The sequence below is a fragment of the Pholis gunnellus genome (genome assembly GCF_910591455.1).
Source record: "Pholis gunnellus genome assembly, chromosome: 1".
In the NCBI taxonomy this organism is placed as follows: Eukaryota; Metazoa; Chordata; class Actinopteri; order Perciformes; family Pholidae; genus Pholis; species Pholis gunnellus.
This window is the reverse complement of record NC_136528.1, coordinates 10,876,589-10,890,816: the sequence shown is the minus strand read 5'-3', so window position 1 is coordinate 10,890,816 and position 14,228 is coordinate 10,876,589. Positions and strand designations below refer to the sequence as shown.

The 14,228-nt window shown below is 37.6% G+C and overlaps 1 protein-coding gene across 1 annotated transcript; it reads right to left on the bottom strand.

The window, feature by feature from the left end:
• Nucleotides 1–2,042: 2,042 nt before the first annotated feature.
• Nucleotides 2,043–7,143, bottom strand: LOC306698994 (photoreceptor-specific nuclear receptor-like; the record flags this gene model as incomplete). Its single annotated transcript, XM_079163495.1, has 8 exons — nucleotides 2,043–2,175; nucleotides 2,599–2,704; nucleotides 3,337–3,577; nucleotides 4,467–4,645; nucleotides 5,324–5,614; nucleotides 5,743–5,846; nucleotides 6,297–6,447; nucleotides 7,050–7,143. The coding sequence occupies 8 exons, from the start codon at nucleotides 7,141–7,143 to the stop codon at nucleotides 2,043–2,045; spliced, it is 1,299 nt and encodes a 432-aa protein (XP_079019621.1).
• Between the last annotated feature and the right edge of the window lie 7,085 nt (nucleotides 7,144–14,228).

Sequence of the window (14,228 nt, the reverse complement as noted above, 5' to 3'; positions counted from 1 at the left end):
TGTCTCATGTTTGTTGTATTCATGTAGAAAATGAAAGCACTTTGTGTGACCCATAACCTGTTTGCCTCCCTCTGCCTGTTACTTAAGAGACTAATCTTCTAATAAGATGGAAATCTCTCATTTTAAACAGGGACAACCTTTGTGTGAAAAGAGCTTAAGGCCAAAATGAGAATGTGGATCATTTGACACGTGGAGTAAGGCCTCAGTTTAAGATCACGTTATATTGCCATGATTATGAAAATAAGAACTGAGGGGAAATATAGTAAGAGTGTGACGTTACAGCAGCAGAACATAGATCGCAAAGCTTCAACTTTACCAAACTGGGACATAAAGATGGACTGATCCAGTTAAATCTTCTCCTGTGAAATCAGACGAATCTCCTTTGAGAGTTCAAAGATTCTTAATCTGGATGTGTGAGCTCGCTCTCATGACAGAGGCCGCAGAGGGCCAGCTGATCAGGATTTTCTGACATGAGGGCCTCACAGAGGACCCTCAGTACTTTACTGCTGCTATTTCAACATAAAAATGCTGCCAATAATGTAAATAATGTAAAAATGAATGTGCTGGATGCTCCTCAAGCTCTTAAAAGAATAAATTAATTTACTAAAAGCTAAATCAAAGTCATCTTTTTATAATTGCACGTGTAGCACTGGCTTAAAAACAAGTGTTTGATGTGTCCACTACGCGTCCAGCTCTGCTCCTCTGATGTTTTTCACATGTTTGAATCAGAAGGTAAAGTAATACTGAGTGACGTCGCTTATCAGACTGACATTTAGTGGAGGAAAATCAACACATTTCAACAATTGACTGTCACTATACAGATGGAAGACTTACAACTTACAACTCAGTTAAGAAGACAAGAGACAGACAGTCCTTTACTTTGTGATGCTTTTGTTTAACTTAACTGTTTTTGCCTCTTCTTTCACAGCACAGTATTTTTAGATAGTCAGTCTGCCAGTCCACCTCTGACTAGGATAAATGGCATTTTAATTTGTCTTATAACTTATGACATTTTTAGTTTCTTCAATTATTCATGAATTTTTAAATGACAACATGTCTGTGGAAACAAAGAACAACATCATTTCTGTTTCTTGTTCAACTCTCTTTCACTGTATCCATCCATCTCTTAACAAGAGCCTCATTGGGCAGGTTTATTACCCAAAGACAAAACTTCTGTTTGTATCCAATAAAAACCTTTAACAGGCCCTTAAACTCAACATGTCTGTTTCATACAGTAATTGGAACATACATGAGATGAAATTGGCCTTCTGCAAACTGAGAAAAACTGTAACTCCCATTGACAGTTGATACTTGGAGATTATGTTTAGGGTGTGTGTGTGTGTGTGTGCGTGCGTGTGTGTGTGTGTGTGTGCGTGTGTTTTGTGTGATACATCAGACAGAAGAGGGCGCTGTTTGGTTGATTCTCTTTCTCACAGATGGTTCAGGTCTCGGTCAACTCAGTTTTCATCTGTGTTGGAGCTGACACACATTATGTCCCATTCATTTTTTTCCTTTCTTTATATATTTCTATCTTTAAATTAATGCATGAGGAACTATTTCCCCTCATTAGTGAAAGTCTTTGGGCTAAATCATTTTTTTGTAAAGTGCAACACTAAAAAACAGATCAAAAACAATTTCAAGCATTTTTTTTACTTTATCAAGGCATGAAAACATGAATATAACAATCACATTATTGACAGCAGGGACATACAGTCCATCTATCACCAAACAAATAAAGATCTGCTTTGTAAATGTCACAAAAAGACAAAAATAATGAAACACTAAAGATGAAATGTGATCGTGAGTCACTTCAGACACAAATCAAGTTCTAAATATGATACAAATAGACAGCAAGCATGATGACACGAATTGGATTGCATTTTCAGAATGACCTGATGTGGAAACAACAAACAAATAATAAAGTGGCCTTTAGGAACAATAACAGCACGCAGAATCTCTGATATGTATACAGGAATACAAAGCAAATATCTGTCAAATATCATCCCTCCACACATGGAGGTTTTCGATGACTGCACAGGTTTTTAGTTTTTGAACATGTCACACAACAGTTTCTCCATGGGAGTGTTTCCGATGGTCCTGTGGAAGAACAGCAGCTCTATCCGCTCCGAATTCACAAAACGCAGAGAGGGAAGAAGAAGAAGCAGCTTTCCAAACCTGAAAACACAAAAGAAACAAAAAATATAATCAACTCCTGTATACAGGAAATAGAAAAGCATGCATTCATGATGTACTGCTCATCATAATAATTTAATACACTTCAAACACACGTGTCAATAAGCAAAGTGCAAGTCAACATGCATGTCTTTATTCTGAATAGAAAACATTTATATTAAATCTTTTTGGAATATGTCCTTTTAAGATAAAAGTAAAACTTTTCAACAAACTTTAAGGGAGAAATTAATAGTGGGAGTACAGGAAGATTATTCACCTAAAAGTTAATTTCCAATCACAAATTAACTTTAGTAACAAAGAAAAGACAACAATTAGAATTAGATTTACAGAATAGAAGTATTTAAAGGTGGACATTTGTAAAGTATGCAGCGCTGTGGCAGTGATGTTATCAGACAAGTAACATACCTGGCTGGTTGACTGGGGTAGTGTGAGCGGATGTGTTGTCCCAGCATCACCTGAGACTGATCCTGCAGGTTCTCCCCTTGTTCTGGATCTTTCAAACCACGAGTCTCTGTAAGGGAGAGCAAACACCAACGTGAGTCACACACTGTGGAAAAGATACTGAAAGAATATCTGTAATATGAGCTGGTGTCACTCTCGACACATAAGTACACTAATTTACAGCAGAATTATTTCTATCGCAAAATGAATTAAACCGTTTAAAATCTTATTCAATGCATCCTCATACAACGATTTGTATGATATCCTACGAAAAGTTATTTTGTTATTTTTCATGACTTCTACGAATGTCTAAGCAACTCGAATCATTGCGGTGTTTAGTCAACAAAACAAATTGGTTAGGTTGAGGAAAAGATCGTAATTTATGTAACAAATAATTCAACGTTTATGTTAAGGACAAGAACAACGGTTTCCTGGGTGAAAGTCCAGTGTCCCGTCAACCCCTTCACACAGACTTTATCGTTCTATATACTATGCTCATGATTAAGTCGATTATGTACAAATTGATTATAAGGATATATGAATTTCAGTGCATTACTTGTCGTTGGTACAGCTACACACAGTGTATGAGAACAGCCTGTTTTATTGCAGGGCAGCAATTACATTGTTATAACATTAAACAGAAGCCTGAATGACTTCTGGATTCTTTATAGTGCCAACCTTTCAGAATCCTGTTGGCCTCACCTGGCTTAAAGAGCACGATGGCCTTGAGGCAGGCAAACTCAGTGGGATCGACTGCGAGGGCCTTGAAGCGGCTGAAGACCTCCTGCAGGAGGCGCAGGTCCAGGCCGGTGTAGCTGGTCTTTACCTGCATGCCGGGGCAGAGGTCTGGCAGAGAGAGCAGCGGGCAGCTGTCCAGAGGCAGAGACCACTGGATGGCACAGAGCAGGAAGAGCTCGCTCCACGCCTCCTCCAGCAGGATCACCTGGTGGAACACGAGCAAGAGTCGTCAAGTTAAAGCTATGAAGGAAATAAAGCTTTGTGTTTAGCTTCACTGGTTAGGAACAGCAGGTACAAAGGGGGCTAAATAATTAAAAAAAAGCCCATTCCTGATGAAAAGTAACTTGTTGATAAATTATAATATGTAATTTTAAAAAAATCTATATTTATTAAGCAGTAACAGTTATGGCTTATTTTCAAGACAAAAGTATTTTTTTAAATAATTAAATTTAAATGTTTGTAGAATTATCTAAAATCTAAAATGTTTAAAATTTACTTTATTAAAAAACAGTTTTTAGAAGTAATTAATTCTTCTTGATCAAGGAAGCCAAAAGTTTCAAGTTTGAATCTTTAATTTTAAATCATTTATAATTTTTTTCAACCAGTGCCAATTATATTGAATTAAAAAAGTAACATTTAAAAAAAATTAATATTACAAATTGAATAATTGCATATGTTTTTAGTTGTTGTTTAATAGAGCTGGACTAAAACAAACAAAATTCAACAAGACTACGATTTGACTAAAATATATATATTATTTTAATCAAAAGACTAATAATCAAACTAAACCAAAATCAGTCTTTTCCTACAGCTTAATTATATATATATATATGTATTATAGCTTATTATTTATTTTTATTTTCCTAGCATGAATGGAATTCCATAGTTTTAGAACCCCAAGTGTGATTACTAAATTATTTTGAAAGTATAAAAAAAAACTCTGGTGAAAATGTCAAGATCAACATAATACAACAAACTTAAAAAAGAAAATTCTGAACACTGTATCTTGTCTCACTTTTACTTGCAAAATCAAAATAAACTCAGAAAGTGAAAATGTAACAATAAAGTCTACCATATATATGTATGAATCTCACCTGGTCTCTGAAGGGCAGGTTGGAAAACACCGGCAGGTTCTTGGCCCACTTCACTGACATGAAGAGCAGCCTCGCCGACGTCTCGTACACGTTCTCGGAGCTGGACGGGTACAGAGCCATGTGGTACTCCGAGGACGCTCGCTCCGGCTCGTTGCTCGTCACGTCGATGTTCTCGTCAACTGAAATCAGAGAAGACGAGGTCAGGCTCATGCAGAACTCAAACTAACTCATGCTTGCATGTTAACATTTTAACTTTGGTCCTTTGTAGCTTGTTAGCATTCTAACACATGCTGAATATCACACATGCAAAATGGAAGCATGTTAATGTCTGGAGGACCGCAAAAAGTCGTAGTCAGTATATTATTTCATATTTTGATTGTATTTATTGTGTTTTATCATCAATTGCATAATTGGTTGTTTTAGTGTATTTATTAGAAAGCTCAGACACACTAAACATGATAGAAATCCACTCTAAAACACAATATCAATCATTTTGTGATTAAGAAATTAGCATCCTATAAGCATCCTAACTGCTGGAGGCGTGTTAAAATTCAAATTGTATGCATCATGCTAACACTGTTTGATTTTAGGACATTTTATATTACATCTAAATGAATTTAAAAAAAAATGTTGACCTCTCTTGGATACATTTTCTTTCACCCAATATACCCTTTTGTCCACAAATATATACATTTATGGAGACAAAATGCTCTTAAAATGTTGTTTTCCTGTAGCTTTCACCTGCATCACAGGATTGAATACAATATCTGTGGTGAAGGACACAAGGTGAAATTGCACCATAAAATGAAAGCAACCCTTCTGTCTAATCTGAAGTCAAATCCCCAAACCCTCCTCACCGTCCTCGGGCTCCAGCTTGGCGCAGGTCTCGGCCGTCATGAGGCTGGCCATGAAGCGGTGGTTGTTCTGGGGACTGTTGCAGCGCTGGGGGGCTGCAGAGGAGGTGATGGAGATGGAGGAGGTGATGTGGGGCCACGTGATGACTGAGGAGGAAGAGGAGGAGGAAGAAGAGGATGAGGAAGAGGAGGTGGGCTCCCGCGTGGTGGCCAGGTGTTCCTTGTCAGGGTCCACGTCGATGGAGTCCAGGCGGACCTGAGCCGTGCTGCGGGGCTGCCGCTCGTTCTGTACTGCTGCTGAGGGACAGGACAGGGAAGGAAAAGGAGGAAATAATCATGAGATACATCTGCAGTTTCACATTTCAATCTCGGACTGTGAATGCTTCTCGCGTTATCTGATTTTGTAAGTTGAACACACTCACCGTCCTTGTTCATGCCGGCCTGCAAGCACTTCTTCAGCCGACACGCCTGGCACTGGTTGCGATGAGCTTTGTCCACCGGACACATGCCTGTACCGGCCTGGCACCTGTTAACCCACAACAGAGACTTTAAAATAGAGAGTCCACTCAAAACAACCAGAGATACTGTAAGTAATTACAAAAATGCACATTTATGTTGAAATTTATCTTCATACTCCTTTTGTACCAAAATGAAAGCCACTTGTTGAAACCATAACCGACTATTTAATCCTAACCTCAATTTAAAATACTTAAAATCATAACAAACAAAACAAAACATAACGTATGATCCAAATATAAACAAACAAACTAATTCACTATTAGTGAAAAGGGATTGGATCTTACTTTTCCAAATCACAGGTTTTTTAATACTCTGACACACTAAACAACAACTGAGGTGTTTCTGCATTAATATGCTCAAGTAAAATAAGCACATATTTTCAGTTGATGAATTCAATTTTTGAAAGGAAGATGTTGATGTCACAAAAAGTTGTCGGAAAGACATGGGCATCTCTTACCTGTAGATGAGCCTCCTCCTCACGCTGCGTTTGAAGAAGCCGCTGCAGCCGTTGCAGGCGTAGATGCCGTAGTGTTTCCCGCTGCTGGTGTCTCCGCACACTTTGCAGACCAGAGCCGGGCTCAGAGCTTTGCCCGGGGATGGACTCTTGGCTGCGGGTCAAAACACAGTCGCACGGGGTCGGTCGGTTAGTGCCATTCATATGGTCTGGTATTGTTCCACACGTGTGCCTGCCATCTGTACCGTCAGCTCAGTCTACTGCAACAGCCGGTTAGGTCTGAAAATCTCATTTAGTGCATGATTATGAATTTAAAACAATAAAATGGCTGGAGGCAGATTAACAGCTAACACAAACGATGCAGAGATACTGACATTAATCCGAATAAACCCATTAATCATAAATACATCCAGACAGCATGGCTTACAGTTGCATAGTACTACTACTACTGATCAAATGTATTTGTATTTAAGAAATCCTTGGAGCTATCAACTAGTTTTACTTCATGCTTGTGTGTTAAAGAAAGTTGTGTTAAATTGAACAGGTGCATTTTAAGTCAAACATTTAAACAAATAGAAGGAACAAAACTGTTTTGTCATCTGGGACGTCACACCTGAGAAACTCAAACAGAAACTAATTCTAAAAAACAAACATGATAATATCTAAAACCTCCATAAGTCTACAGGCCAAGTTTGTGTCCCATCTTTCAGTCTTCATGGACACCTGTTGCTCCGGGTGGTCATGTGAAACTCTTACCTCCTCTGCTGTCATCCGTCCCGCCGCCCCCAGAAGACTCACTGGGGGAAGAGGACGGCACCATGGGGATCTTCAACAGGTGATCCTCCATCATTATTTTTTTTGTTTTACTAAAAATGTTTCCTGGAGTGATGGCGAATGGAGATAACAAACTTTGTTGCAAAACCGTTAGTCCTCTTCTCTGAAGTTTGTGAATTATCAAGAATGCATAAAATGTTAAAGTTCCTTCTGGGTTTGTTGCATCAAAAAAATATGAATTATGCAGCTGTCCAGCCTCAAGCGGTCTCAGGTGGGCAGATGGATCCCGTACTGTGTTGCAGCCTCTGATGTGGAGATGCAGATGGACTGAGGTCCTTTGTGGCAGATCAACAGGTTGCCGTCGGGGTCCGTCACTGTCTGTGGGTGCTTCCTCGGTGGCAGCGCCTCAAAAGGGAGCCCAGGGGGGAGGTGGGTGGGGGTGGAGGTGGTGGAGGGAGAGGATTAGCCCCACGCGCTGTGTAAGCAGCATGCCTATTTGTCATCCTCTTAATCTTTACTGTTCATCTACTGGATCAATCAGTCACATTGACAGAACATTGGTGCTGCTCAGACTCGCATCCTCATCGTGTCTGCGAACAGAAACAACAGAAGAAAAACAGCAACAGCGACGACTTCTAAAACTCTCTGTTGGACGAGCTGTAACTTTAGACCAGTTCCCATGCGGCTCCGTCTCCTCGTGTCTCCTCTGTCCACGAGGGCATCCATCAGTCAACGCTCCTCTTCGGTATCTGCATTTAAAAGGGATGATTACATGAGGCGCACATTATTATATTTACCAGCCTCTTCAATTTGTTGTATTTCCCCTCCAAAATTCCAGCTCCATTTCCGCCTGCTGTATATTTGATCTGTGTGATTGCCTCCAATTCATAATGACCCCCAGTGTTTGCGGAGGAGCTGCTTATTAACTCCCATTTCACTCTTTTTTTGTACAAACTAGAGATCATCCGCTTCCCTCTGGCTGCCAGAAGAAAAAGGTCACAGAGGGAATAATAGAGTTTTGAATGGCTGATGTTTTAGCCGACTCTAATTTAGCTCATTCATGAGGGTCTCCCATTTATTATTAAGAAGCTAGAATTCATACATGTGACATTTACATAGGCAGCGGTGTTAAGCTGCAGTCAACAGGAGACTGGCGGACCAAAGCTGCCAACAACCAGAGAATATGAAACATGCAGCCTTGCAATCATCTTTAAATGAAATTGACTTGTTGTTTTACCAAAATGCCAGACGATTTGGGCCAAAATGAAAAACACTGTACCATATTGCTGTGATTAAGACTGGAAAGGCAAAGACGAACAAGAAAAATACTCAATTGTGAAAATCAAATGTTTCAGTTCAATAATTCAAAGCAGGTGTCAAACAACACTTCTGTTGTTAATGACAGTATGTGATCGTCCTCTTGCGCAACTTTCTGCTCATTTTCATCGTTTGTTTCTTCAGAGGACGCAAGCTGCCATGTTTCTGACATCTGTGCACTGGCATCTGTACTGTTTGTTTTTCTGTTCACTGTTTGTTCTGTGCTTGTTATTACTGATCTTACATCCGACATATGAACGCTTTTAAGCTGCGTTAATTGAGTTTCCACTGAGGAACAAGCTCAAACCACAACATCTGACATATCATCGGCTTATTAAGCTGCATCCAGCAGACACACAGAAACAGTTTGTTTGGAATCATAATCAATCTCCTTTTAAGGCCTGTTTTTTGTCTCCACCACTCTGGAGAAAAATTTCGGTTGTTTTTTGCAGCTAAATGTTCCACTTTCTTCACCAGACAGTCGATAATTGTATCTGTCTGCCGGTTGGTGCTGGGCAGGTGGTGAACAATGTTTGCTGAAAACAGCTGCCAGTTGCGGGTCAGAAAACCAATACAATGAGCTGAAGACAAAAAAAGCTCAGTTGAGTGATCTGCACAGTTGATGATAACTCTGTCTTGTCTCACCAAGTAGCGTGTGTCATTTCACGCCACGGCAATAGACGTTAAGAGCAAGGGCTCTGAAAGTCAGGCAACGAAGAACGAGAAAGTCCACGTAGGGAGGAGGTACGAGTGGATGGGTGGGTCAAACAAACACATGACTTTCACTCAAGAGGCTCAAAATTCTTCTTTCATTTTGATGACATATTTGAGTCAAAGTCAAAGGTTTTACAAAGGAAATTTTTGATATCCATTTTTATCACTCCATTAATCAGAATACACTGTCAACAGCCGCATAAATAATCATATTCGCCATTTTTTTTTAGGAATAAAGGGTTCTAGAAACTGGAAGGTTTGGTGTATGTAAGTGGAGATTTCTGGCTCAGGGTATACACCTTCTCATTAAGTCACGTTGGTTTGAGCAGGGCCACCATGGAGGAGTCATGTCCTTATTATTTTACCCAATTAGATGCAATCTTTTTTTTAAATGCATTCATATAAAATATAACTGTGAATGACGTCAAAAAGTGTAAATACATTGAATAAAATATTAAGAAATTGGCCGATTTCTTTTTATGTTGGCTTTTTTTATTTAAATCCTCTCTAAATCCTGACTTTGAGCCGTTATCACATGTCATTTGATTTTATTATCCTTGCTAAAAATGTATTTATTTTGTACAATTGGTTATTTTGTATTAATCTGTATATTTGAAAAAATAAATCAAAACAACAGTCGTCACAGTCAGAACCGTTTCACGGCTGCAAAACTCAAAGAAGAAAATGTGCTCGGAGGGCAAAATGAATGTCGATGTCAGCGACTTCCAGCTCCACAATAACAAGGCTCCACCATAATTGGAAAAAACAAAGTGGAAAGCAGTTAAGTAGATTAGAGTTCGACCACATTTTGTCTGCCTGGGCACCAGTCACCAGAAGATGGGGGGAGAAGAAGCACAATTAGCTCAAAAGATTAAAAGAGCAGTAAAGACACACTTCTTGTGAGCATCTTTAGCCATATGGTGGCTACTCTCTTCATCCTTGGCCAACACACTGTTGACCTTTGTAAGATTTACCAGTTAATTAGTCTTCTGAGATCAGTGTTCCTGCAGGTTTTCTGCGTGGATTCACCTAATTACACACTGATTATTACTGATGGTTATAGGGTCATTCCTGTTTCCAAACAGAGTCAGGAAACATGCTAGGTAGATTTCCATCCACCTGATTTTATGCACATTTATAATGTGCAAAAAAGAGTACTTTAAAAAAAAGAAAAGTATAGTTACAACCTACAGAAGCGTAATGCATTCACTTGAGAAGTAAACATTAGTTCTGTTTTTCTGAGATATTTAGATTACTATCTCACAATTCTGAGAAGTTTTCATGAAAAAAATCTGCATTGTTTTTATGAAGAAACAAAATTCAAAGGGATTATTTACTAAAGAGCTCAATTTCAGAAAAGCAAACATGTCCTCCCTGTAAAATTCTAATCCAGCACAAAGAAACCTATAAATGACATGAGTGCAACTCAGGCACAGTTGCCCGATTGTCTTTTGAGTCACCACAAAGTCGACCTGAATGCATTTCAGATGCATCATCTTGTATCCGTGAAGCATGACATATCGTTCAACTGATCCTGAGAAACATCGTAATGTTGAGCAGATTAAACTGGGATTGTTACGTCTCAACAACTGCAAAGTCGAGAGGTGCCTGCACAAAGTCGAGTGTAGTGTTGTGTAGTTATCTTGATATTATTTTGATAGAAAATACATTTTTCTATGGCACATTCTTTATGGTCTAGAAACACAGATTTTCTTCCAGTGTAAGTTGAAAACAACACATTCACTATTGTTTGGTTCGTGACTCATTATAATTTTTTGTATACGACCCAGAACCCAAACTAAATTTCAGTTTCTACCTTATTTGTTCTCAGAAAACCAAACGTTTGAACATTCAAATTATTTTTTTTAATTTAATGTTAAAAGTAAAGTACCCATAGTGTGCTCTATAGTTTCAGTTTTGTTCTCTCTATGCTTATAATGACAATATATTACCGTTTTAAACAGACTGCATTGCCTTCAAACTGGAATTGTCTTCTGGTCAAAAAGTTAAAAAAAATCAGAAACAGCATTTAGGACAGAACCAACAAACTGACTCATCTCTTCTTCATGTATTATGCAGCTTTAATTTACTTATAATGTGCTGGTGGTGCCTTTTAATATCGTATGAGCAAAGTGACCTCCTGAGTGAAAGCATTATTGCTTTATTATTTATTGAAATCACATGTATTATCCACTCAAATAATGTGAGGTATGCAAACAGGTACAGGGTTTGCAAACTCTTAATTATAAACTTTGATTATCATTTTTTTTTTAAATTAAGAATGGGGGGTTATAAACGTTTCGGGATATTTGTTATTCATATTTCTGCAGATGTTTTTTGTCACTCCTTGCAAACAGCTGATCAATGTTCAACCCCAAGTGTTGATGATCAGTCTTCAGTTGGCTCAGACTCTCACTGCTCGTCTTGCATACAATGTTTATTATTTATAACACAAAGAAGTTACTTACCAGAACTGCTAATCCGTCACAATCTTTATGTCCGTAACAAAGTCATTATTATCATCATTAGACAGTGACATTTATACAACCGTACAACTCACAATTAATGCAATTAATGTGAATACAAGTTTAAAATACATACATCATATACAAACATAAAAAAATGTTTTCAATCATCCCACCCAACACTATGCAATCTATATAAATAATCATTCATTCCTTTTTCCCGCTTTTTTCCCATTTACATCATCGTCCATGTCTATAATGCATTTTAAGCACACTTATGATGTGTTGTAATCTGCTTATAGCACTGTATAAACAAATAATTAGCTCTCAGAAAATATGCATAATGCTTTATAAGGATAATCATAACACATTATAAATCATTTATAATGATTCATTATACAGTTCATTATACAGATGGATGGATGGATGGATGGATGGATGGATGGATGGATGGATGGATGGATGGATAGATAGATAGATAGATAGATAGATAGATAGATAGATAGATAGATAGATAGATAGATAGATAGATAGATAGATAGATAGATAGATAGATAGATAGATAGATAGATAGATAGATAGATAGATACTTTATTCATCCCACAAGGGGAAACTTGTTTGTTACAGCAGCAAAAAATATACTTCAGCAATTAAAGTAACAGAGTAAAAAGTAAAAATATTAAGTATAAACATTTACAGTATATACAATGAAATAGTATAGTAATAAATTAACTAACAAAACAGTTGTGCAAAGATTAAACAACAGCAAACAAACAACAGTGTAGCAGTGTTATTAGAAAACAAGTTAAAAAATAAATCTGTATCTTGTTATGTTATATCTATATCTGTTTATCCTTTTTTGCAATATCTTGCTCCCTTTTAGAACAAACAAACAAACATTTGTTCCCGTCATTGATGCGACCTGTGTTGTATAAATGTGACACCTGCTGTAGGAGTGTGACGGTGTTGAGCTGCAGATCAGATCTGCTCTCTATGTTTAGAAGATGACTCTGCTGCAGAAATGACCGGCTGCAGCCTGCTGGCCGGGGCCAATCGCAGCATTATGACAGTTTACATAATAATAATAATAATACTAACAACAATAAGCTTCAGTACACTGTGACACCATCAAGTTTTAGGCCAAGACCTGCTGACAAGAGCAGGCCATAGATTATGCCAACACGAATGGATTAGCATGGGGGCAGCCTTATATTAGGATTCAAAGAATGATTAGAGGAGCCGTCTTATGTAATGATGTTAATGCCGTGCTTCATACGAGTCTTTGTAATCTCCATCAACAGGTCTACGTCTGAGAAAGCTGCAGCTTCTTTATGTTTGTTTCAGGTTTGATTCAAAGTCCACGATTTCTACCACCATTTCACTGGTGTGCAGTGTAATTAAGTACATTCACTCACAAATATAATACGAAAAATACTAGAAATATAAAAAATACTATATATTTTCAGATGAACCAAACCTAATTAGTACTATTATTATTAGTAGTAGTAGTAGTAGTCGTAGTAGTAGTAGTAGTATTTTCTATATTAATGTTAATTTTGTACTGGACACTTTGGGCTCTTGGTAATTGTAACCGTATTTCTCACTATTTTCAGATTTTTTTACAAACTAAACAATCAATCAATTAATGGAGGAGATAATCAGCAGATGAATCCATAAATGAGTTCCACCTCAACCAGCGACAGTAAAATCCTGCTTTCACATCAATGCATGAATGATAATAATCGGATGGTGTAATAGTACATAATTATCATAGTAGTTACAGGTGACATTTTGTACATTGAGTAATTTAATAGTTACATTATATATTCCATATATTCCATATTTTATTTTTTAATCAAATAGTTTTGTCTATTAATTTATTTCTTGATCATTATTTTTCTCTGAGCTAACTATATGGTTAATTGTATAGAATCACCGTCATTTGAAAACCAAATGTTAACTTTTTATGTTGAAATGTCATTCAATGATTATTATTACTTTAAATTGTTTGTGGTATTATATTTTTTTATTGTTTGTCTTATTATTATTATTATTATTATTATTTACATTTACATTTACATTTACATTTATTTACATGTATTTATTTTTCCTTTAAATTTAGTTTAGAAATATTTGTTTTGTTTTTCATTAATTAAAATTTTTTTTTTTTACAAATTACCAACGTTGGAGATACATGGTTTTCACGGTACAGCAACAATAACTATTAACTAAATATTAGTACAACAACCCCCAGAATATTTTCAGGTGTAATAATTCTTTGTTTCTATTATCAGACGACTAAACGATGTGATTTGATCTGAACATGTCGGCCATGTTTGTGTAGAGCACGCTTTTATCAGATCTGTTGTTCACACCTTATAACACACCTGATTACATCACTGCCCCCGCACTCAGTAACCTCGCCAGCCTGAGGAAGCCACACATATGAAAGAGGATAAAAGAACACACACGCACACACGCACACACACACACACACACACACACACACAGGGGGAGAGTGTTACCATGGATCATGAAGGAAACTCAAGGAGGAGGGTGGAGATGAGGGCGGGGGCTGTTAAATCTGATCTGGCCAGTGCTGACGACGGCAGTGTGGCTGTGTCCTCACATCAGCCCTGCATCAGTGTGTGTGTGTGTGTGTGTG